At 60.9% G+C, this 23502-nt stretch overlaps 2 protein-coding genes and 1 non-coding gene across 3 annotated transcripts; all 3 read right to left on the reverse strand.

The window, feature by feature from the left end:
- Nucleotides 1–436: 436 nt before the first annotated feature.
- Nucleotides 437–13017, reverse strand: ELAPOR1 (endosome-lysosome associated apoptosis and autophagy regulator 1). Its single transcript, XM_036398594.2, has 22 exons — nucleotides 12895–13017; nucleotides 10695–10815; nucleotides 9621–9813; nucleotides 8414–8561; nucleotides 7783–7863; nucleotides 7427–7532; nucleotides 7200–7349; nucleotides 6754–6842; nucleotides 6503–6680; nucleotides 5775–5903; nucleotides 5602–5692; nucleotides 5416–5521; nucleotides 5206–5343; nucleotides 4850–5104; nucleotides 4061–4234; nucleotides 3053–3218; nucleotides 2338–2434; nucleotides 2160–2261; nucleotides 1471–1597; nucleotides 1224–1402; nucleotides 978–1143; nucleotides 437–769 (listed from the first exon to the last, which is right to left on the reverse strand). Exons 1-22 carry the CDS (start codon nucleotides 12991–12993, stop codon nucleotides 701–703), a joined length of 2964 nt encoding a protein of 987 aa, XP_036254487.1. The 5' UTR covers nucleotides 12994–13017; the 3' UTR covers nucleotides 437–700.
- A 2285-nt stretch (nucleotides 13018–15302) lies between these two features.
- LOC118696460 (small Cajal body-specific RNA 2) lies at nucleotides 15303–15614 on the reverse strand. Its single transcript, XR_004981653.1, has one exon. It is a non-coding gene; the product is annotated as a small Cajal body-specific RNA 2 (non-coding RNA).
- A 522-nt stretch (nucleotides 15615–16136) lies between these two features.
- TMEM167B (transmembrane protein 167B) lies at nucleotides 16137–17898 on the reverse strand. Its single transcript, XM_036398621.1, has 3 exons — nucleotides 17833–17898; nucleotides 17151–17282; nucleotides 16137–16835 (listed from the first exon to the last, which is right to left on the reverse strand). Exons 1-3 carry the CDS (start codon nucleotides 17840–17842, stop codon nucleotides 16753–16755), a joined length of 225 nt encoding a protein of 74 aa, XP_036254514.1. The 5' UTR covers nucleotides 17843–17898; the 3' UTR covers nucleotides 16137–16752.
- Between the last annotated feature and the right edge of the window lie 5604 nt (nucleotides 17899–23502).

Consider the following 23502-nt stretch of genomic DNA (forward strand, 5'->3'; position numbering starts at 1 on the left):
CGGATCTCCTACCCGAGGACACCTCGCACCCCTCTGCTCATGGGGCTCCCAAGAGCCACCCTATGCCCCTCTACAGCACCCCATGGCACGACTGTGGCCATCCACGTCACCCCATGTCACCCCACTGTCCCCTCCTTGGGGGTCCCGGCGGGGTTCTGGTGCCTCCACCCATGTGGGGGACCCTACAGCAGTTCCCCCATGAGGGGCCGTGCAGATAGAAGTCAAAGTTCCGCTGCTCCCTCACTCCATCCCTAGGCACCCACTCCCACGCGTGTGACACCCTGCGGACACCCCCACATCCTCACCCCACCCATTTTTGGAGCCCACGCTCAACTCCCCGCATCCCCTAGGCGTGTCCCCCGCCCCCGTGTGCCCACACACATGGAGCCCTTATACAAAACCCCCCCGCCCCCGTGTGCCCACACACATGGAGCCCTTATACAAACCCCACTCCTGTATTTGGCATTTTTAGGTGCTTGGGATGGGGAGGACACGGTGGGGGGCACGGGTGGGGACACACGTACAAAAGCCGTAACGAGGCTCCGGTCCGAAGCGGGTCCCTAAGGCCACGTTGGGGGATGGGCCGTGGGTACCCCCCCTTCCCTTCACAGCTGTCCGGGGCCGGGGTGTCCATGGGTGCCCCTCTGGCCCGTCACAGCTCCTGGGAGGGCTGCGAGATGCGAGGGTGCCCCCCGTCCTCTTACAGCTCCCGATCGGTGCTGCTGGATGAGGTCTTGAGCGGGACCGAGTCGAATCCATCCGGCATCCGCTGTGGGGTAGGGAAACTGAGGCCCGGAGCCCCTCGGGGTGGGGAACTGAGGCACAGAGCCCCCCTTGGAGTAGGGAAACTGAGACACGGAGCCCCCCCGGGGTGGGGAATTGAGACATGGACCATCCTCAAATCCCACCTCCACCACGGCTTGTCCGGTGGCTACTCCAGGGTTGTTTCCACCCCCGCTACCCACCCCACCACTCACCTTGGCCGTCAGGGCTTTAAGTTTTCCAAAAAGTGACATTTCGGTGGCAAAGAGCAGCTCGTCCTCCGCGTCCTCCCCCTCCATGATGGCGCAGCTATCGGGCGACGTCGCGTCGGTCTCCCGGGCCGCCGCGTCCATCACCAGCTTGGAATACTTGTATTCCAACCTGGGAAAGCAGGCGGTACCATCACCCCCCCGTGACAGTGCTAGCCCCCGTGTCCCCAAATCCCGCTGCCAATTGCTCACTTTTGAGTCTTTTTCCAGAAATAAGCGGCGAGCGCGGCCAGCAAAACGGCCACGCACGTCCCAGTGGAAATTCCCACTTTTAGCCAAAAATCCACGCTCCGGCACGCCTGGATCACCTGCGGCGGCAGGGCGTCTCCGCCGTGGCACAGCCGGGGCTCCCGCCACACGTAGGTGGTTTTCTGATGGGGGGAAAAGGGGGATCAGGGGCCGCAGGAGCCGCAGCCCAGCCCGGGGCACGGGGCGGTACCTGAACGCCGCCGATACAGGCGCCGACGATGGGGCGGCGGTGAGAGCTGGAGCAGCGGGGACATCCCTCGGCCGTCACCCACAGGAAATGGAAGGTGCAGCCGTCGCAGGTGCCCTCGGGGCATTTGCTGGGGAGGGACAAAAAGGGGGGGCTCAGGTGACGGTGACACTCCAAAGTGGGGATTACAGCTAAGGTGACACCCCAGGGTCGGGACAGCATGACAGCAGTATCCCCAAAGTGAAGCACTCCAAAGAAGTATCTACCGATGACAGCAGGGGATCTTGAAGGTTCCCAAACCTCCCCCGAGGACTCCTTTCTTTCACTGCCAACCTGAATACACGCAGGGCGCCGGTGACACAGCCAGGATGACACCTCAGGGTGAGGGAATCTGACACCATGTCACTGTCGTCCCCAAACAAAGCACCTCAGGGACATGCCCACCCGTGACAGCAGGAGCTGTTTGGGTCACTTTGGGAGTCCCCTAAGCCCCCCTTGGTGTCCCCAGTGTCCCACCCCCCCACCCCCCCCACCTGGGAACAGCCGGGGTGACACCTCAAAGTGAGGGACACTGACACTGTGACTATGGTGTCTCCAAAGCAAAGCACCCCAGGGATATGCCCAACCCTGACAGCAGGAGATGCTTGGGTCACCCAAAACCCCCCTCGGGGTTCCCCGTGTCCCCTCCCCACCTGGGGACAGCCAGGGTGCCAGTGCCGACACGCAGGGGGTCACAGCGTAGGCGGATGGTGGTGGCCCGGCCACCACTGCAGGGCTGTGTCATGTCGTTGGACCTGCCAGAGGACATGGGAGGTCAGGAGGACAGTGGGAGTACAGTGTGGTTGTCAACCCCCTGTCACCTGCCTGCACCTGAAGAAGAAGATGATGTCAGGCAGGTCAGGGTGGCTGGGGGGGAAGAGCTCTGGGGGAGACACGATGCCGTCCAGCACGGAGCTGGTGGTGACACCTGCAGGGAGAGAGGGGTGTCTCCAGTCCCACTGGGGTGTGTTCCAGTCCCAGTGTCCTAGTGCCACCAGAGGGTCCCAGTCTTACTAGGGTGTCCCAGTGCCACCAGGCTATCCCAATCCCAACAGGGTGTCCCGGTGTCAGTGTCCCAGTCCCACCAGCGTGTCTCAAGTCACATCATGGTGTCCCAGTCCCACTGGGGTTGTTGGTGACATACACCAGTGACAATGTCCCAATCCCAAACAAGGTGCTCTGTAGTGTCCCAGTCCCATCCGGGTGTATTTCAGTCCCATTGGGGTGTCCCCATGGCATCAAGGTATCCCAGTGCTGCTGAAATGTCCTAGTGCCAGTGTCCTAGTCCCAGCAGAGTGTTCCAATCCCACCAGGGTATCCTACTCTCAGTGCCACTGGGATGTCCTGGTTCCTGTGCCGCCAGGGTGTCCTAGTCTCAACAAGGTGTCCCACTCTCAGTGCCGCAAGGTTGTCCCAGTCCCCCTGAGGAGTCCCAGTGTTGGTGTGCCAGTGCCACCAAGATGTTCCAGTGTCTGTCCTGCCCATGTGTCTCAGTGATCTTGGGGTGTCCCAGTGCCCCAGGGTGTCCCCCTCCCTCCCTGCTCACCCAGCAAGTGGTCACCCAAGCTGACAGGCTGAGAAGACACAGCTGCACGGGCACCGGTGACATCAGGGGGCACCAGAATGGCCTGGCACACATAAGAGGTGACCACACGGGCAGGGCCCCCCAGACCGGCTGTCACATTGTCAGCGCATGAGGCCATTTTCCTGCCCTGTGGGGACATACACGACACACATGTGTGGAGTGAGACTGTGTGTACAAGGGACTGGCACTTGTGTGTGCAGAGCCATAGGTATACAGGTGTGGCTGCACAAGTGTCCATATGTGTTTACACGAGTATTCACATGTGTCTGCACAACTTTGCAGGTGTGTTTCTGTGACTGTGCACAAGTGACTGCACAAGTGGGTGGGTGTGTAAGTGCAGGTGTGACAGTATGTACACCTGTATTTGCACACCTGCATGTGGGAATGTGTGTTTGCATACACATCCTTGTGTTTGCATGACTACGAGCACATATGCACGTGTGTGTCTGTGTCTGCCCACCTGCATGCCCCGTCCCATCTGTGGGCCCAGGTGTGTGCCCGTGTTCGCCCATCCAGATGCCCATGTGTGCACATGTATTTGTGAGCCCTCCTACCTGTGTTCCTGTGCCTACCCTCCTGAGTACTCACCCATTGTGCCCATCTTTGCGCTTGTGCTTGTGCCCACCCACTTGTACGCCCACCTGTGTGCTCATGTTTGTACTCATGTGCCTGTGAGTGCACACACCCCCGTGTGCTCGTGTTTGCACTTGTGTACCTATGACTACCCACCCATGAGCCCAGTTGTGTTCCCATACATTCATGCATGATCCTCTGCCCTCCTGTGTGTGCCCTTGTGTGCCTTCCCAGGTGTGTTCCCATGTCTGCATGCATGTTTCCATGGCCTCCTGCCCATGTGTGCCTACTGTCCTGAGTGCCCACCCACGTGCCTGTGTTTGCACTTGTGTGCCTGTGCCCACCCCCTGGGTGTGTTCCCATGTGTGCACGTGTGTTTTCCCACACAGCTCTCACCTGGTGCCCACAGAGGCTAAGGCGGAAGTGATGGCTGTAGCGCAGCCCTTTGGGGGTGAAGCTGGGTCCAGTGCCCACCCCGGCACCTTGGCCCAGCGACGGGAACTCGAAGTGCAGCATCCGGCCTGGCAGTGCCAGTGCCAGGCTGCAGTTGTTGTAGCATAGCGATCGCAGCTGGGAACAGGGACAGGGAGCTCAGGGATGGCCATGCCACCCACTGGGGACACCCTTGTGGGAGACTCTGGAGAGCTGGCACCACCCCTGAGAGACAGCAGGGCCATAGTGGCACCCACCAGGGTCACCCACTGCCACCCACCACTGTCAGATACTGTCACCCATCTGGGATGGCTGGGAGGGGCTGGTGTCATCTCTCTGGGGACAGCTGGGGGACTGGCATTACCCACCCAGGATTAGACATTGTCACCCACCTTGCCATCCACCCAGGATTGCCACAGGGCTGGTGTCACCTCCCTGGAGGTGGCCAAGGAGGGCAGGCATCACCCACTCTGGGTCAGACAGTCACCCACACTGCCACCCATCCTGTCACCCACCCAGAATGGCTGTAAGGTGCTGGTGTCAGCTCCATGGGGACACAATGTCATGCACCCAGGATGACTGGGGGAGGCTCGTGTCACCCACCCGTGATGGTGTCACCCTCCTGGTGCTAGCCAGTGCCACCATCTGGGACATCCTGGCTCTGGGGGAGGCTGGTGTCACTCCTCTGGGGCCCATTGGCATCACCCATGGGGACACATATGGACACTTGGACCCCCTGCCATCCCCAGTCACCTGGTTGCTGTGTGTGCCAGGGCCACAGGGGTGGCAGGTGGGCGTCCCGTCGGAGGGGTGGCCCCGCAGGTAGGTGCCAGATGGGCAGGGCTGGCAGATGCCCGAGCTGGGGTCCACAGTACTGCCAGGGGAACACGGGGCACAGGACCCAGTGGGCTGAGGGGCACAGCGGCGGCAGAAGGAGGCCACCCCCCCCTGCACATTGGTGACGTTGATGCTGTACAGCTTGGCCACATCACTGGTGAACCGCCGGCCCTGGCACCGAGAGCACCATCACCATCTGCCCGTCACCCCCCACCAGACCCTCCAAAGTGGGGACCCTCCAGCCCTCTCAAAGAGGGTCCCCTGTCCCTCACCGCCTCGTGGTAGGGGGTGCGCTGGAAGGCCCAAGTGAAGCTCATGGTTGCGTTCTTCTCCACCAGGTAGGTGTAGGATTGTTTCCCTGTGGAGCCTGTCCATGTCTCCACCGGAGTGTTGGTGTGTGAGTTGACACCCTGTGGGGATGGGGGAGGTGGCACCATCCAAATTCACTGTGCCCCCCCAAACTGCTGTGTCTCCCCACTCACCACCATAAAGTAGAGCTCACAGCCAACGCTGCACAGCGTCTCGAAAACGAAGGTGATCCTGGCCACCTCTCTGCTCTCTGTGTCCTCCAGCACTGGGCTTGGAGGGCTGGGGACAGCGTGGGGACACTGCTAGCTCTGCTCCATGGCCGTGTCCCCCCTGCTCCCTGGTGGTGGCCCCCACCTCACCTGAAGCCAGGGACCACCAGCGTGAGGATCATGAAGTCGCTGTCAGAGGCTCCAGCTGCTGTGTAAATGTAGTCCCCAGCTACCTCCCAGCCTGCAGGGGTGCAGTGACACTCAGAGATGTCCCTGTCAGTGCCCCGGCAAGGGACAGGGAAGGGACAGCCCTCTGCCACTACCTGCAATGCCCTTGTACTCAAAGTTGATGCCGCTGAGCACAGTGGTCTCCATGTTGGGGGGCAGCACGTTCCACCACTTGTACTCCAAGCCCAGCACTGGCTCAGTGCCCTCTGGGCAACTGAGGCAGGCTGGGGAGAGAAGGCAACAGCCCTGTACAGGGGTGGCACCCACCTCCCCCTCTGTCAGCTTGATGTGCCCTGATTACCCCTTGAGGCCAGTGATGGGGACAAGAGGGGACAGCCCTGCACTAGAGTGGTACCACATTCCCCTCCCTGCAGCTTGGGATGACCTGGTAACCACCTCTTGGGGACAATGGTGGAGAGAGGAGAGGACAGCTCTGTGCTGAGATGGCACCCACCTTCCCTAGGCAGCTCCAGGGATCCCAGTTACTTACTGGGGACAATAACTGGGATGTTCTTACTGGATACATAGGGACAGCCCTGCACCAGGGTGGTACCACTTTTCTCTCTGTCAGCTTTGGGTGCCTTGGTCACCACTTTGGAAAAATGATGGGAACAGGATGGGACAATCCTGCACTGACGTGGCACTCATCTCCCCCTGGTAGCCCCAGAGACCCCAGTTATTCCTTGGGGACAGTGGTGGGGGTGTCCTTATTGGAGCCATGGGGACAGGAGGGGACAACCCTGCACTGGAGTGGCACCCACCTTCCCCCAGCAGCTCAGGGTGCCCCAGTCACGCTTTGGGGACAATGACGGGGCCACCTTACCAGAGCCGTTGGAATAGAAGCCATAGGGACAGGGCTGGCAGGTGCTGCTGTTGCCTTTGGCGAAGCCAGGGTTGCAGGGGGGGCATCGTGTCTTGACCCCCGAGGATGGCAGCCGGGTCGCCTGTGGCAGCTCCTCACTGCAGATCTTGGGCTCTGCCCACTTGTACATCAGCTGGGTCTGCCGGGGGAGCAAGTGAGCTGGGGGGGACACCAGGGGACAGGGCGCCCACCCCAGGCTGCCCCTGCATTACCTCCCCACGGGCGTCGCAGGCCGTGTGGGTGTAGAAGAAATCCTTGTCTGTGCAGGGCGGGCGTGGCTTGCAGGACCCCGAGCCGGGCTCTGCCGAGGGGGAACACGGCAGGTGAGCCAGCACAGCCCGGGGACCCCAGCGCTGTTCCCACCACGTGGGGTGTCTTTGTCTTCCCTCCCAACCAAGGGGTGGTGGGTGCTCCCTACTCCCCACATCATCTGTCCCTCCCCCAGGGCCACTCCTGCAGGGCAGATTGCGGGGACAAAGGGACCCCTAAGGGTGTCCCCCCTCACCAGCATAGGTGTCAGGTTTGTCGGGGGCGCCAACACTGTCGCCACCAGGGGATGTCAGGTCACCCCTGCTCCCCACATCACCCCTTCCCTTCCCAGGGTCAAATACTAGAGGGACAGCTCTGGGCGGGGGGAGCCCCGGGTGTCCCCTCTCACCGGCGTAGGTGTCAGGGTCGCAGGGCTGGCAGGCGGTGGCCCCTTTGCCAGAGAAGGTGTCGGCGGGACAGGGCTGGCAGGCGGTTGAGCCGGCAGCGGGGGCGAAGGTACCGGGCTTGCAGGGGAAGCACTCGGAAGTGAAGGCCACGCCTGGGAGCGGGAGGAGTCTCAGGTAGCGGGGACGGGGGTGCACGACCCCCGAGATCCTCCTTCCTGCCCCCACCCACCTGTAATGCCGATGTTCCTCACCAGCACCGGTTTAGGCACCTTGGACCAGACGGAGAAGGCGGTGGTCCGCCAGTAGAGCACGTTGTTCCCACGGCTCAGCTCCACCTGGGAGAAGGATCCCATGGGATTGGGTAATCCCACTGCCAGGGATGGGTTTGGCACCGTGGGTGGGGGATCCTGCTGCCAAGGAGGGGGCTGGCACCAGTGGAGGGGTGTGTGTGGCACCCCCGTCTGTCACCATCCACTGCCCCCTCCTCAGCCTCGTGGAGCATCTTCGTCCCACGGGAGGGACAAGAAACGCCGGGGCAGCACCGAGGGACCTCCCCCCCGGTGTCACCTCCCACCGAGCACTCACGCTGTGGAATTCCCAGCCCTTCTCTGTCGTCCGCATCCAGCGGGACTCCTCCACCGTGGGCTGGCACTGGTCGTTCTGCACCTGCAGGGTGAGTGTCAGGGACTCCATGTTCACAGGGACCCTGCATGTCCCCAGGGACACACCCCCATGCTCCCAGGGACCCTCCATATTCCTAGGGACCCCCTCCTCATGTCTCCATGAACCACTGCTATATCCCATGGGGCTCCCTTCATGTCACCAGGGTCCACTCTCATGTCCCCAGGGACCCCTCCATGTCTGCAAGGATCCCCATGATGTCCCCAGGGACCCCTCCCATATATCCAGGGTCCCCTTCCCCATGTCCCCAGAGACCACTGTCACATCCACCAGAGATCCTGCCATGTCCCCAGGGACACACATAATGTTCTCAGGGACTCCTTCCATGTCCCCAGGGACCCCTGAGGAGTTCCCACAGACCCACTCAGGTCACAAGGGACATCTCCCATGTACCTAGGCACCCTTAATGCCATGTAGGATCCTCTCCCATATCCCGATGGACCCCTCCATGTACCAAGAGACCCCTCCCATGCCCCCAAGGACCCTCCCATGTCCCCAGAGACCCACATCCTCCATCCCTGCCCCTGTCACCCACGAAGAATTCGAAGACGATGCTGCTGTCAGGGTAGATGTACTCGAAGGTGACAGTCCCCGACTGCTTGAGGCTCACAGCATACATGAGGGTGGCTGTGCACTCATCTGTGTTGGAGGCGATGTAGTCCCCCAGTGGCACCCACGTTGACCTGGGGCAAGTGATATATCCTGTCACCACTCTCAGCAGGCAGGACAAGGATTGTAGGGCTAGCTGGGAGGGTCCCCAGGAAGCAGGGGAGAAATGGGGGGCACAGGGCTTGGGCACATCTTAGGGACATGGCAAGATGTGATGGCTAGACACATCTCCCTCGGGAGAATCCCCTGGCCTGCTGAGAGCCGTGTGGACTGCAAGAAGAGAGTGGGGTCCCCCTCTTCTGGGAATGTGTCTGGATGAGGAACACGCTACTGGGAGTAGGGAATGCCTAAGAGGGGCATCAATGGAGCAGCGTGGTGGTGCCAGTAAAACTGAGGGTTTGGTGGTTGTTGGTAAATCTGGGAGGGTTTCTTGGTTGTTGGTACAACTGGGAAGGCTCAGTGGTGTGGTACGACCAGGAGGGTTTGGTGGCTGTTGGTATTTGCTGTGTACCAGTGGCTGCTGGTACAACAGTTGGTGGGAAATTCAGTGGCAGTGGAACAACTGGGAGGGCTTGGCAGCTGCTGGTACAACTGAGAGGCCTTGATGGCTGTGGTACAAGTAAGAGGGGTTTATGGCTGCTGGTACAACTCGCCAGTGGGATGTTTAATGGCTGTGGAACAACTGGAAGGGTCTGGTGGCTGCCAGCACAACCAAAAGAGCTCAGAGGTTGCCAGTGAGGATCAAAGGGCTGTGGCAGGAAAGGCTCTTGCTGGTGGCACAGGGTGTGGAGATCCCCATGGGTGCTGTAGAGACCCCCATAGGAGCTCTGGGGACCTCCATGGGTGCTCCGTCTCCAAGGAATATTGATGTGGAGGTCCCGTGGGGTTGGGGTCCTGCCACACCTGGGGGGTGGGTGATACAGCTGGGTGTTCCCTTGTTGCGACCACAGGTGCCCCTGCTGGTGTCACCTCCCAGGGCAGGATGACAGAAGGGTGTTGGGGCAACTGGATGCACAGGGGCGCTATGGATGCACAGGGGTATCACACCCATCCTGCTTGCTGTGCCCCGCACCCAGTCCTGACAGGCCAGGTGCCCATGTGCTGGCATCACAGCCAGTGACACAGTGACTCACGTGGTGCAGTTCTCTGCCGCATCGCCAAAGCCGTCATCCACCTCCAGGTTGGTGGCCACATTGGCGAAGCCATGGGGCACCTCGTCCCACTCATCGAAGCGGACACCAGTGCCCAGCGAATAGGTGCCCACAGCGCAGGGCCGGCACGTCTGCGTCTGCATCTCCAGGAACTCACCCGCCTTGCAGGAGAATGCTGCCAATGGAGACAGGGGCACAGGGCGTGGAGGGTCACCCCCAATCCTCCTGGTGCTGCTACAGCCTCATCACCCTCAGCTCTGCATTTCCAAGTGCTCCAGCTGGTGGAGGTGCTGGGATCCCCAATTCTTACCATTCCACAAAGGCAACCCCCCCATCCATGAGGTTTGGTACCTGATGCCCAGCTCTGCCCAATCCAGGCAGGATGTAACACTCTACCATGGAACCGGGACACCCCCAGGTTTGGGGGGCATGTGTTTGGGATTCCCATCCTGCTCATCCCTCCTGGTAAGTTTGTGTGAGGGGGATTCTCACCTTGCTCAGCCATCCTGGTGCATGTGTGTGTGGTGAGATTCCCATGGCTGTCATTCCATTTGGTGACTGTGTGTGTGATTCCCCTCCCATCCTGGTGCATGTGTGTGTGGGATTTCCATCTCTCTCATCCCATTCAGGTGAGTGAGTGCTCATCTTGCTCATCCTGTCCTGGTGCATGTGTGGCATGAGGGGATTTCCATCCCAGTGTGTGATTCCCATTCCTCTCATCCTATTCCATGACTTTATCTGTGATTCCCATCCCGTCCTATCTGTGTGTGCATGTGATTCCCATCTGTCTCATCCCACCCCAATGCTTCCGTGTGTGTGGTTCCCATCCCTCTCATCCCATCCCAGGGAGTTGCTGTGTGATTCCTATTCCATCCCATCCCAGTGCTTGTAGTTCTTCTACCATCCCACTCATCCCATTCCATCCTCCTGCGTGCACTGGAGCCAACAATGGCTGTGCTTGTCTCCCCATTCTCTCCCTCCTCTCGCCCTCATTTCCCATCCCCGCCATTCCCACCCCCCAGCCTAACCCCATGCCGTTCCTGGTGGCAATCTTACAGCATTCAGTGCCCCTGACAGGGTCAGGCAGGCCAGTGCAGAGACCAGGTGTGTGTGGTACAGCCACCCTCCAGCGTGATCCTGAGCTGTCACAGGCTGTGTACTCGTAGTGGTACTCGGACTGCAGGAGACACAGATGAAACGTGCAGGGAGCTGCACCCTGGGCTGCCCCCACACCCTTTGCTCCCTGACAGGGGCTGGCCCCTCGGCCCTGCAGTGCCTTCAAGGGATGGTTTTGAGTTAAGGTGTGGCAATGTCCTGTGGTGCCCAGGGCCTGGAGAGAGGGGCCTGAGAGAGTGCTCAGAGTGGGGGGATACTGGGGCAGGGGAGAGTTCAGTGTTGGGGGATGCTGGAAAATGGGGGTGATTTGGGTGGGAGATGCTCTGGATTGAGGGGAGCTGAGGACCAGGGGGATGCTCAGAGTGGGGGAGCATTGTGGCAGGGTGAGGGAGGGCAGTTTGAGAAGATGGTGGGAAATGGGGTTGCTGTGGGTGGGGGGATGATCTGGCTGGGGTTGCCCAGGAGCCTTGGAGCAGCAGCAGCCCTGCACTCCTCCCTGGTGTGAAGGGGAACCCCTGCGCCCCCTCCATGCTCCTGGGATCACATGGCACCGTCACGCCCATTGGCGCGGCTGTGACACACTTTGCTCATCAAACAGCTGTGGCACAACCCGGATCCAGCCAGGGAGCACCCCGGGCATAGGGCGGGAGTGCAGGGGGGGCCAGGGGGAACCAGGAAGTGCTGGAGACAGCAGAGGCACCGTGACCCCCCCCATCCTCCCAGCTGCACCAAGTTGAGACTGGCTTAAGGCTGGTGAGGAGACACCAGGGACAGATGGCGTGGGCAGGGTGAAGGACACATCTGGTGGTGGTGTTGTGATTTGGGGTACAAGGGGAGCTCCCCATCCCCCTGCAGCAGCGCTGAGGTGTCAGAGCTGGTGCTGTGGCTTCATGTCCCAGCGGCTGCTGGAGCGTGGCAGGTTGATGAGAAAACAACTGCTTTGATGTTCCCATCAGCTGGAAACACAGCAATGGGGGGGGGGGGGGGGGAAGAGGGGGATGGGGGGGTGTGAAGGGGAAAGAGGGATTGGAGAGGTAAAAGGGGGGTGGAAAAGGAAAACTGAGGACAGAGAGATGCCTGCAGCATGCCCTGCCCATGTACAGGCAGCATGGAACCCCCCCTGGCCCTGAGATGGGGACACAGAGAAAGGTCCCCACCACCCTGGGGGTACCCGGAAGGTCACTCCAACTTTCAGCAGCCCTGAACTACCACATTCCTCTCAGTCCTGAGGGATTTCCTTGGGGAGAGGGTATTTTTTCTCTCTTCCTAAACTTTTCCATATTTTCATTAAATCTACATAAATTGACCTAATTCAGCCCCAGGGTGGCTCTGGGGGTGGAGGGCACCCAGTTACAGTTACTGCCACTGTAACTCTGCTCTGGCCAGGGGAGGGAGGAGGGCTGTCCCTTGTGAAGGACAGGGGACACCCCCTCTGGGGGACTGATTGCTCCTGGGGCAGGTGCCAGCCCCAGTCTATTGTTTCCAGCTCTGGATCATGGAACACGGACAAAAATAATTGGATCAGAGAAAAAAAAATCCTGGCCCAGATTAAAAGCAGACGTAGGTCTGAGGACGGGGGAGGAAAACTTGGGGGGGGGGGGGCAAGACGGACAACCCAGGGAGAGCATTTGGGGGTTCACCTGCTGTCCCCAAGGTGGACAGATCCTGGTGAGTGACAGTTTTTCTTCACAGAATACCATGTGCTGGGCTGGAAATGACACGTGGCCATTGGGATTGTCCCCCCCCGCTCCTTGTCACCCCCCAGCAGCACTCAGGGAGACCCCAATGTGTCTGAGGAGTAGGGACTTAGGGACGATGATGGGGTGACACCAGTTGGGGTCCCAAAGGAGACTCTCGGGCTCTGGCCGAGCCACTGGGAGCAAAGACTGCTCCCCGGGCCCCCAGGAGGTCGGCCAGTCCCTCCCCCCTATAGGAGACACCCCATCCCCGGTGCCACCGGGATGCCCGACCCCCACCTGTCCCCTCCTTGTCCCCCTCATCTCATAGGGAGCGGCCTCCCCATGCTCCGGGACTCCGTTTCATCGGTGTGTGGGGGGAATTTGGGGGTGGTTGCAGCGGTGCTGGTGTGTTACCGGTTGCCCACCCCCCCATCCCCCCCCGCCATTCCCGGTGCCGGTACCTCCTTGCAGACGTGTAGCTGCTCTCCGGTGCGTGCCGGTGACACGGTAACAGCCAGACACAGCGCCAGTGGCATCCACCGGGCTCCGGTACCGGCCATGGCGGCGGCAACGGCGGTGGCAACGGCGGCAGCTCGGCCGGTGCGAGCACCGGCGCCGCTGCCCCGCCCCCGCCAACGGCCCGGCCTCCGCGCACCTGCCGCTACCTGCCCCCGCCCCCGGGAACGGGAATAGGCACCGGGAACAGAACCCCTGGAAACGGCACCCGGCATCCCCCCCGGGAACGGGAATAGGCACTGGGAGAGGAACCCCCGGGAACAGCACCGGGCATCACCTCCGAGAACGGGCACCGGGAACGGTGGGAATGGCACGGGGCATCGTCCCAGGGAACGGGAACGGGCAGTGGATCACGAATAGATTCCCTTGGAACGACAACTGGCATCGCCTCCGGGAAAGCTTGCCATGAGAACGGCACCGGGAATCGGTATCGAGAATGTTATTCATGGGAATGGCACCGCGTATCGGTATTGGGAATAGATACACGGGAAGGGAACTCCCAGGAACAACAGCACGGCCAAGGTTACACCCGGGAATGGTACCCTGAGATTGGCATCAGGCACCGGGACCAGAGTGTTATCCGTGAGAACGCCGCCGGGAACCCCATCATCCTTGGGAGTGTATCCCCGGAAACGGGACTAGGAATGTAATCCCCGGAACGCGTTCCCGGGAACGGCCTCGGGAATTTATCCTTGGGAACGGATTTAGGAATGTTACGCCAGGGACAGCACCGAGACCGTCTCGGGGCATCACGCCCTCACCTCCCGCCGCCGGGAACAGCCCCTCCTCCTGCCGCCCGGGGCTGGGGGAGGACCGGGACACGGCGAGGGGGGGTCGAGAGCCCCCCGCACCCCGGAGCTGCCTCCACCGCACCGGAGACTGGGTGCCACTCGTGTGCCCCTCAGGCCATGTCCTCACGGAGCCGGGCCAGCCCCACTGCACTGGGGACAGGACAGGAGACATACATGGCTGCATATTCTGGGCATGGAGGCCATGAGGGACCTAGGGGGTACAGGGGATATAGGAACACGGGGGACACAGGAACATCAGGCACACTTGATACAGGGACACGGGGAATACAGGGGACACGGGAGAATGGGGGACACAGAGGGACACAGGATACAGGGGATATCTGAACATGAGGGACATAGGAACACAGCTGGTAAGGGGCTGCAGAGGGACACTGGGTACACAGCTGACATGGGAACGCAGGGAGATGGGGGACATAGGGGGACATGAAGGATATAGACAACATGGGAACACCAGGGACATGGAGGACACAGGGAGATGGGGAACACGGGCATATGGGGGCCACAGCCACGAGAGGACATGAGGGACAGAGCTGCTAAAGTGATACAGAGGTCTCAACTCTCGTGGCAAAGGGTCACCCAGTGGGTTGGGGGACACTAGTGACACATGTCCATCTGTGGTGGCACAGGGATGCCAGCAAGTACCACGGGCAGGGGGGACACGGCCACAGGAAGGACACATGCCTGTCCCTATGGCAGCATGGGGACAACCCCATGCCTACTTGTGCCACAGCTAGAGACAGAGGCATGGGGTAGCCATGCCCCACGGCATCCACAGTGTCACCCCGGCAGACGAAGGCTGCCAGGCACTATTAAGCTGGTGACCTCCTCTCCGAGTGTCCCCACAGCAGGGCCACCATCAGCAGCAACCGTAGCTGCTTCTCCCAGTAATGGCAGAATCACTGCTGTCCCCTCATCACCACCACAGCCGTCCCCTTTTCACCTCTGTGGCTGTCCTCTCAGGCTCATCCTCTTGTCACCACTGTAGCCACCCCTCGGTCACCCACCCTTACTGTCCCCTTGGCATAACCACGGACATCCTCTTGCTATCACCACAGCTGTACTCCTGTTATGACCGTGGCCATCCTGTTACTAGCACAACTGTACTTTTCCACAGGGGCTGTCCTCTGGTTACCATCACAGCTTTGTCAGCACCATGGGCATCACCACACACCCTCAATAAAACACAGAGGCCATGTTGCATGAAGCTCGTAGGTCTAATGAGAGTCCCCGGTGTCCCGCGGGGCCAGCAAGGTCCGCGCTCAGCTCACAGACATGGCACGGTGCCACGACAGCCCCGTGTACAGCCTTTGTGCCGCACACAGCTGCAGGCCCCGGTGAACCACTGCCAGCACGGCACGGAGCGTGCAGGCCCCGCAAGGCCAGCACGGAGCCCTGCAAAGTGCGAACGGAGCCTGCGGCAGGGAGCATTTCCCGCCTCCCCGCGTGGCCCGGATGGCTGGGCCGGGATGAGGCTGGGGCGTTTCGTCTTCCGCCGCTGTCGGGAGCGGCTCGGTGTCGGCCCCGGGGCTGCAGACGTGGGCGCGGGTCAGAATCGCAGGGCGCTCAGCGGCCGTGGCCTCGCCTATCTGATCGACTCATCCCGCCCGGCCCAGCCGCACAGCGCCCGAGGGCTTCGCGGCGCTTTCTTCTCACCTCGGCCCGGCGGGGCCCGGCCGATCGAATAAGATCAACGTGTAGGGAGGGAGGGTGGCTGGCGCCTCACACAGACACGGACACCCCTCACTGACACACACAGACACACAGACACACACACACGCGCACATACACACACGCGCACATACACACACGCGCACACACACGCCACACGCACATACGCGCGCGCACACACACACTCACGCGCACAGCCACAGCCACTTCCGGTCCGGCCCTTTTATCTACCGTAGCCGCGCGGAGCACGCCGGGACGGTAGCGCAGAGCTCTGGAGCGCCCCCGGCCGATCGGAGGACCGCCGAGCATCGCCGAGCACCGACCGCGTCTCCCAGGCACACGGCCGGCACAGCGACGGGCGGCAGGCGGGGCCGGGCGCACTCACCGCGGGCAGGGCACAGCCCTCCGTGCCCCTCGCTGCGGGGCTGCATCACTCCCGGCCCCAGAGAGCTGGACGAACCGGGCAAGGAGGCTTCAGTCAGCAATTCCCCACCCCACAGCACACCCCCCCCCCCGCCACTTTATTTGCACAAATCCTCCTAATCCCAGGACCCATATCTACAGGAGCCCTCCACCCCATGGGAGGCAGCCTCCAAGGACCTCCTCACACACACCCAGTGGGACCCTCAACGCATACCACAGGACACCCAAGCAGGGCACCAACCCCACAGGAGCCCCCCAGCCCCACAGGACCCCCAGGCCATCACTGCCACAGAGGAACCCCCACTTTATTTGCATGTGGTGGTCCAATATTTACAACCCGGGAGCGTCACCAACCCCCCACTGCAGAAGGAAACCCCCCTGAGGGCCCCCCATGCTGCAGGGGCATAGGAAGATCCCACGGATCAGGGGGGACCCTGCCTGGCCCCCAGAGCCTGCCATGGTCTCACTAGGACCCTGCTCAGCATCAAGAGAAGGGGCTCACAGGGCAGAGCTGGGTCCCCCAGTCCTGGGGGTCCCTTCACCCACTTCTCTTCGGAATTCACAGGAAATCTTTTTCCAACAGTCTAAAGGTGCCCTGTTGGCCCTCACAGTTGCCCTTGGTGGGCTCAAGGAGGGTGATGGGCCATGATGGTCCCTGGGTTGCCACACGAAGGATCCAGGTTGCTGCCAAGGGCAGGACCAGGGGTGGTTCAGGGTCAGTACCAGGGTCTCCAGGATCAGTACCAGGGTCTCCAGGGTCAGCAATGGGGTCTCTGGTTGGTACTGGGACACTGGGGTCAGTACCGGGCTCTCTGGTCCATACTGGGATCATCAGATTCAGTCACAGGATCTCTAGTCGGTCCCAAGTCTCTCTCAGGTTGCCAGCAGGTCCCCATGTGGTCACTTTCCCACAAGGACGTAGAAGGCCATGAGAAGACAGGACATGGACACAGCCACGTGCAGGCGGGTCCCAATCACAGCAGCTGTGGGTGGGACAAGGATGGGGTGAGGCCCCATGTCCCCATCCCAGATGCATCCTGCATCCCTGTGAGCCCATCCCAGACCCCATGTTCCCATCCCAAACCCCACTGTTCCCATTCCAAATCCCTGTGTTCCTATCCCAGACCCCAAAATCCCCATCCCACATCTCTGTGTCCCCAACCTGGACCCAATACTCCTGTCCTAGACCCGACCCCAGAGATCCCAGCATCCCATCCTGTACCCCAGTGTTCCAAGTGCCCCATCCCAGTGTTCCCAGCACCCCCGCGCCATACCCCAGTGTCCCAAGTGCCCCTCACCCTTGTGGCAGACTCCCCAGATGCCCCTGCGCTCAGATAGGAGCCAGGTGCGCAGTCGAGGCACCTTCCTCAGGTACGCACAAGTGCAAACCAGGAGCAGCCCGAACACCAGGAGCCCGTCCAGGGAATAAACTGCGGGGAGATCGGTCGGGGAGGGGTCAGGGGAAACTCCGGGCCCCTGCCCAACCCCCTCCAAGGAGACCCCCACACTCCGTGTGAACAATCTCCCGTCTCTGCCCCTATGAGGGGATGCAGACTTCCCGGGATCCCCCGGAAAGGGACTCAGACCTGCCCGTATCCCCACCGACGGCACTCAGAACTGCCAGTACCCCGCCCCCGAAGGTTCACAGTCTCCCAGCCGCCTCCCAAAATTTCCTCTCAGTACCTCCGCCACATCAGCCCTTTCTGCCCCGTCGCCTGTCGGTACCTGAGTGCTCTCCCCATGGTGCCTCATCAGGCTCCCCGCCTTCGGAACCCCCAAAACCCCCCTCCCTCCATGGTCCTTGAGGCCCCGAACCCGCCCGGACGCCCCGGCCCCTCCATTCCCCAGTTCCCACCACCAGCCATGGTGGCCCCAGGACCCTCCGCCCACAACCCCTCGTTCCCCCGTTCCCAGCATTGGTTATGCCGGCCCCGGCTCTCCCCAGGCCCCCCTCGGTAGCCCTTGGCCCCCCGTTCCCACCGTTGGTCATGGCGCCCCCGGACCCCCCCCGGCCCCCGCGGCGCCGACGCGACAGCGGAAGCAGGCGACAGGCACGGCCAGCCGAGCGCCGACCCGCGCGACGCGCATCCTGAGGAGCAGGCGGCCTCAATGGAGCGCCTATCGGGCAGGTGCATGTGCCGCCCCAGTCCGGCCCAGCAGCCTCAGTGACCCGAGCGCTGCAGGAGCTGCCGGTGCGCCCAGCCGCGTGTGAATAGCCCCCATCCAGTCCCCAGTGACCCCGCAGTATCCCGCAGTGCACCCAGCCGCGTGTGAATAGCCCCCATCCCGTCCCCAGTGACCCCTCAGTGTCCCACAGTGCACCCAGTCCCCATTCCAGTCCTCCCAGTAACCCACCAAGACTCCCAGTAATCCCCGGTCCTCCCAGTACCTCCCCAGGTTCCCACTGGGTTGCAACCAGTCCCCATGGCAGCAACCCAGTAACCCACCAGCACTCCCAGTAACCCTCAGTCCTCCCAGTATCCCAGTACCACCCACGTGTAACTAGTCTCCATTCCAGCCCTCAGTGAGTTCCAGTCATCCCAGTAAGCCCCCAGTACAATCTGACCCCCAGGCTCCCCTGTAACTCCCAGTCTAAACCTAAGGCCCCTTCTCCAAGCACCCAGTCCCCATCCCAGCTCTTCCAGTACTTGCCAGTCCTCCCCAGTAACCCCAGGTCCCCCAATAAACCCCAGTGTCTCCCCAGTAACATCATGTGCCACCCAATCCCCATCCCAGTATCCCCAATAAGTCTCCCAATTGACCCCCAGTGCACCCAGTAACTCCCTGTATCTCCCATAACACCCAGTGCATCCAGTCCCCAGCCCAGTTTCTCCAGTAACCCTCAGCTCCCACAGTAACACACACAATCCAGTGGTCCCAGTGCAGCCAGCATCAGTGCTCCCAGTGCTCACAGCACCCCCTGGGCCCCCAGGGTTCTCAGTGCTCACCAGTGGTCCCTGTGTTTCCAGTGCCCCCAGTGGACCCCAGTGCCCCAAGCTGTCCCAGTCTTCCCAGTGACCCCAGTAGCCCCTGTGTTCCCAGTGCCTCCAGTGGCCCCAATGTCCCCACAGTAGTCCTGGTGCCCCCAGCAATCCTGAGTGCTCCCAGTGTTCCCAGGGCACCCATCAGTCACAGTGCTCCCAGCAAACCCTGTGCTCCCAGTGCTCTCAATGTCCCCAGTGTTCCCAGTGCCCTCAGCCAACCCAGTGCTCCCCAAGTGAGTCTGGTGCTCCCAGTGCTCCCAGCAGACTCCAGTGCCTGTCCTGGAGTTCAGCCTGAGGACCCTTTGCCCTCCTTGGGTTCCAGAGCTAACATGGAGAACATCCATTCTCCTGCTGCTCCCTTGCACCCAGCCACCATGGCCAGCCACAGCTCCCAGCAGGAGGAACATCAGGGGTTGATTTATTTGGTCTCCACCAGTGACGCCTTGGCCAGGGTGACAACAAAGCCTCGAGGAGCAGCACAGTGCTGGGGGGCTGCTGGCACTAGGGCATGGGGCTGTGGGACCCAGGGGAACAGGGATGGGGCGTGATAGGTATCCCAAGGACAATGGGGATGCCAGGGGTGATGGAGACACAGGGACAACAGGAACCTGGACGTTATGGGGACTAGTGGGTGGTGGAATCCTAAGGGTGATGGGAACCTGGGGTCCTCAGGAGCAATGGGGAACACAGGGACAATGGGGATGCTGAAGGCAATGGAGACTTCAAGGAGTAATGAGGACCCTAGGGAAGATTAACATCCCAGGGGTGATGGGGATCCCAGGGACAGTGAGGACTTGAAGGTTATGAGGACACACAGTGGTGACACCTGGACTGATGGGGACTCCAGTGGTGTTGGGAACCCCACTGGGGATGAAGGGGACACAGGGACAACAGGACACCAGTGGTGATGGGGATCTTGGAGTGAGGGAGACCCCAGGGACAGTAGGCACTCTGAAGGTGAGAGGGACCCCAAGAAGTAATGAGGACCTTGAGGGATAGTGAACCCCCCAGGGGTGATGGGGACTCCAGGGATAATGAGGACCCCAGGAGACAATGGGGACCTGAGAGGTGATGGGCACCTGATGGGTGGTGGGTACTTCAGGGATAATGAGGACCCTAAGAAGAGATGGGAAGATATGGGGTGGCCTGAGACCACAGGGTGGCCTGGGACAGGGACACTTGCAAACAGGGACCCTGAGTGTGCTGGGAGCAGCATGTGAGGACTCTGGGTTGTGCCACCACAAGACCACAGGGGCTGGGGGACACAGGGGCTGGTGTCCAGGATCTCACCCTATAGTGGCATGTGGCTCCTCCCCATCCCCTGATGACTCTGTACCAGGTTGTGCCATCCCTTATGGTGACCCCATCCCCGATGACCCTTTCCCACTGGTGACTCCATGCTTCTGGTGACTCATCCCCTGGTGCTGCCATCCCCTGCTGACTCCCTACCTCTCAAGAAGGTGGCAGGAGTGATGTTCTCTCCCTGGACCTGGCCCCTGATGGCCACAGGAGCATTATTCAGCCTGAGAAGGTGCCAAACCTGATATGGGAATCCTGTAGCCACCAGGACCTGCACTAGGAGCTACTCTTCAGCCATAGCAGGTGGGCATGGGAATGGGCCTGTCTCCAGCTGGGTGTCCGGGTGTGGTGGCTGGCTGAAGCCTGTCCATCACCACAGGGGGATCCTGCCCTGGCACAGGGCTGAGCTCCTGAAGGTGCTGGAGAGCTGGTGGCTGAAGCAGCTGCAGGAGGAGCAGGGACGCCCACCTGAACTGGAGCAGCAGCTGAGGAAGTGCCACCACAGACTTGAGGAGGTCTGTGATGATCCTTTGTCCTTGTCTCTCTGTCCCAGCCTCCATCTCTGTATCCAGGCCAGTTCTCCTGCCTTCACCTCACCATTTCCGTCCATTCATCCACCCATGTATCCATACATACAAGCATGAATCCATCCATCATCCATCCATGTACCCATGCATCCATCCCCCCCCATCCAAGCTCCATCCATCCATCCATCCATCCATCCATCCATCCATCCATCCATCCATCCATCCATCCATCCATCATCCATCCATCCATCATCCATCATCCATCCATCCATCCATCCATCCCTCGTCCATCCATCCATCCATCCATCCATCCATCCATCCATCCATCCATCCATCCATCCTCCATCATCCATCCATCATCCATCCATCATCCATCCATCCATCCATCCATCCATCCATCCATCCATCCATCCATCCATCCATCCATCCATCCATCCATCCATCCTCCATCATCCATCCATCATCCATCCATCCATCCATCATCCATCCATCCATCCATCCATCATCCATCCATCCATCCATCCATCATCCATCCATCCATCATCCATCATCCATCCATCCATCATCCATCCATCCATCATCCATCCATCATCCATCCATCCATCATCCATCCATCCATCATCCATCCATCCATCCATCATCCATCCATCCATCCATCCATCCATCCATCCATCCATCCATCCATCCATCCATCCATCCACCCTCCACATGTCCATCCCGCTACATATCTATGTCCTTCCCTGGGGACAGCCAAGTGCTGATCAGGCTCTTGGGGCAGTTCAGCTGAGGAACGTCCAGGGAAATTGAGGAGTGGCTGAAGGAAGCTGGACAGGGTGAACATGGGTTAAGGGGTGGCCAGCAGTGACCTGGTCATGGTGACAGCTGAGGGAACGCCTGTGTCAGGAAACAATCGGGTCATGGGGAGGGCTGGGGGAATCCTAACCAGACCCCATGGCTGCCCCTCCTGCAGCACGAGCAGGAGGTGGCTGGGCCAGGGCCAGACCCTCGTCCCAAGTCCCTGCAGTTGTGGGACAGCCTGCAGAAGATGAAGCTGACAGAGGCAGGTGCCTGACACATGTAAGCCAAAGCCAGCCCAGCAGAGCTCCCTGAGCCCCCTGGCACACACTGGGCTGCCCCCATCCCCAGTACATCCTGGCACTGGGAACATCACCTGGCACTGCCATTCTGAGTGAGCTTGTGGTTGGGGGTGAGTCCTGGAGCCTTGGTGTCCCTATGCTGGTGACAACCAAGATGCCAGGGTTGGAAGGAGGTGATAACAACAGGGCAGTGCCAGGGGTAATATGGGGGATGCAGGCAACACTCTCCCCCTGACCTGCATCTGCCCTGACTCCATGAACCAGAAAACAACCAAATAAAGTCTTTTATCTGGTTTTCTTGATGGAAATGGGACAGAGACAAGGATGGGGTGGCATTGCCTTGGGCTAATGGTGCATGGTGGGGATGGAGGGTGGTCATGGTGGCCAGTGGCTCATTTTACCAGTGGTGCCACCAGCCCAACTGCAGTTGGTGTCCATCCAAGGCCTTCAGCCATCCCCTGGTGGCACAGAGCCTTCCTTACTCCTTCAGTCTCCCTCTCCTTTCTTCTCTGTCTTCTCCTGGTGTTTTTTTCCATTTCCACAGTTAAATGTGTTTCACCCCTGCCCTTTCCACCTGCAGCTGGGAGGCACCAGGAGGGATGAAGAGACACTGGTTTGAATAGGTCTCACACCAACAGCCCCAGGCTGACAGCACCACCCTGGGCACCAAGGCAGGGAACAGGCCATCGTTCTGGGGAATCTGCATCCCAGACTGCTCCCTGCACTCCTGGCCTGCCCCCTGCATCACCCTGCCTATTCCCTGCCTTCTCAGCCCATCCTGTCTAGCCCCATCCCATGAGGATTCTTCCTCACCCTGCCAGGTGTAGCAATGCAGGATGTGCCAAACTAACTCCAATCCAGCTCAGAGGGGCCACAGTGTCTTCAGCATCATTGCCTCACAGCCTGGGAGAGCCTTGACATCATCCTGGGACAATGGTGGCACCATCCCAGCACTGTCCTGCTGTGCATGGCCAGGGCCAGGATGAGGACAGTGGTTCTTGCACTTGGCCTATGCCTACATGGCACTAGGGCTGGAGCCTCAGCAAGCACCGTGCTAGGCTGTGCTGGGCTGTGGTGCCACACTACACCGAACTGCACCACCCCCTGCAGTGATGTGCCAGGCCATGCTGTGACACATCTATATCGTACCATGCTATTCCATGCCATGCCACAAATGTGCCATGCCGTGCAGTGCCGTTCCATTCCGTGCAGCGCCGTGCGGTGCAGACGCTGCAGGGCCGTCCGGCGGGGCGGGGACTGGGGCAGATGTTGCTCACCCTGCTCCTCCCTCCGCTCAAGCCCAGACCCGTCCGTGCCCCGGCGCAGCAGAGCCGGCAGCGGCGGCGGGCTCAGGTAAGGGATTCTCCCACCCCGCCGGGACCCCCGGGGCCTCCGTCCTGCCTCTGGCTGCCCAGTGCGACGTGGAGCGGGCTGGGGAAACTGAGGCATGGCCAGGCGACGGCGCTGGAAAAGCGGTGTGAACCCCTCCCCCCCGTCCCACTGCCCTCCTTTCACTACCTCCCCAAGAGTTTGGGAGTCTTGGGGTGCTGGGGACCCCCTTTTCCGAGGCCGGCGGTCGCTCCCACCCCTGGATCCGCCACCAGCCCAGATGGAAAAGAAAACTGGGAAAGGTGCCCAGCGAAACCAGCTGGGGCGGGAGCGAGGGGCCCCTCGGCCCTCCCCGCCACCGCACCCCGACCACCTTTGACCCCTTTCGAGGGTGTCACCCTCCCCCCGCCTGGC

Source organism: Molothrus ater, chromosome 25 (assembly GCF_012460135.2).
Source record: "Molothrus ater isolate BHLD 08-10-18 breed brown headed cowbird chromosome 25, BPBGC_Mater_1.1, whole genome shotgun sequence".
In the NCBI taxonomy this organism is placed as follows: domain Eukaryota; kingdom Metazoa; phylum Chordata; class Aves; order Passeriformes; family Icteridae; genus Molothrus; species Molothrus ater.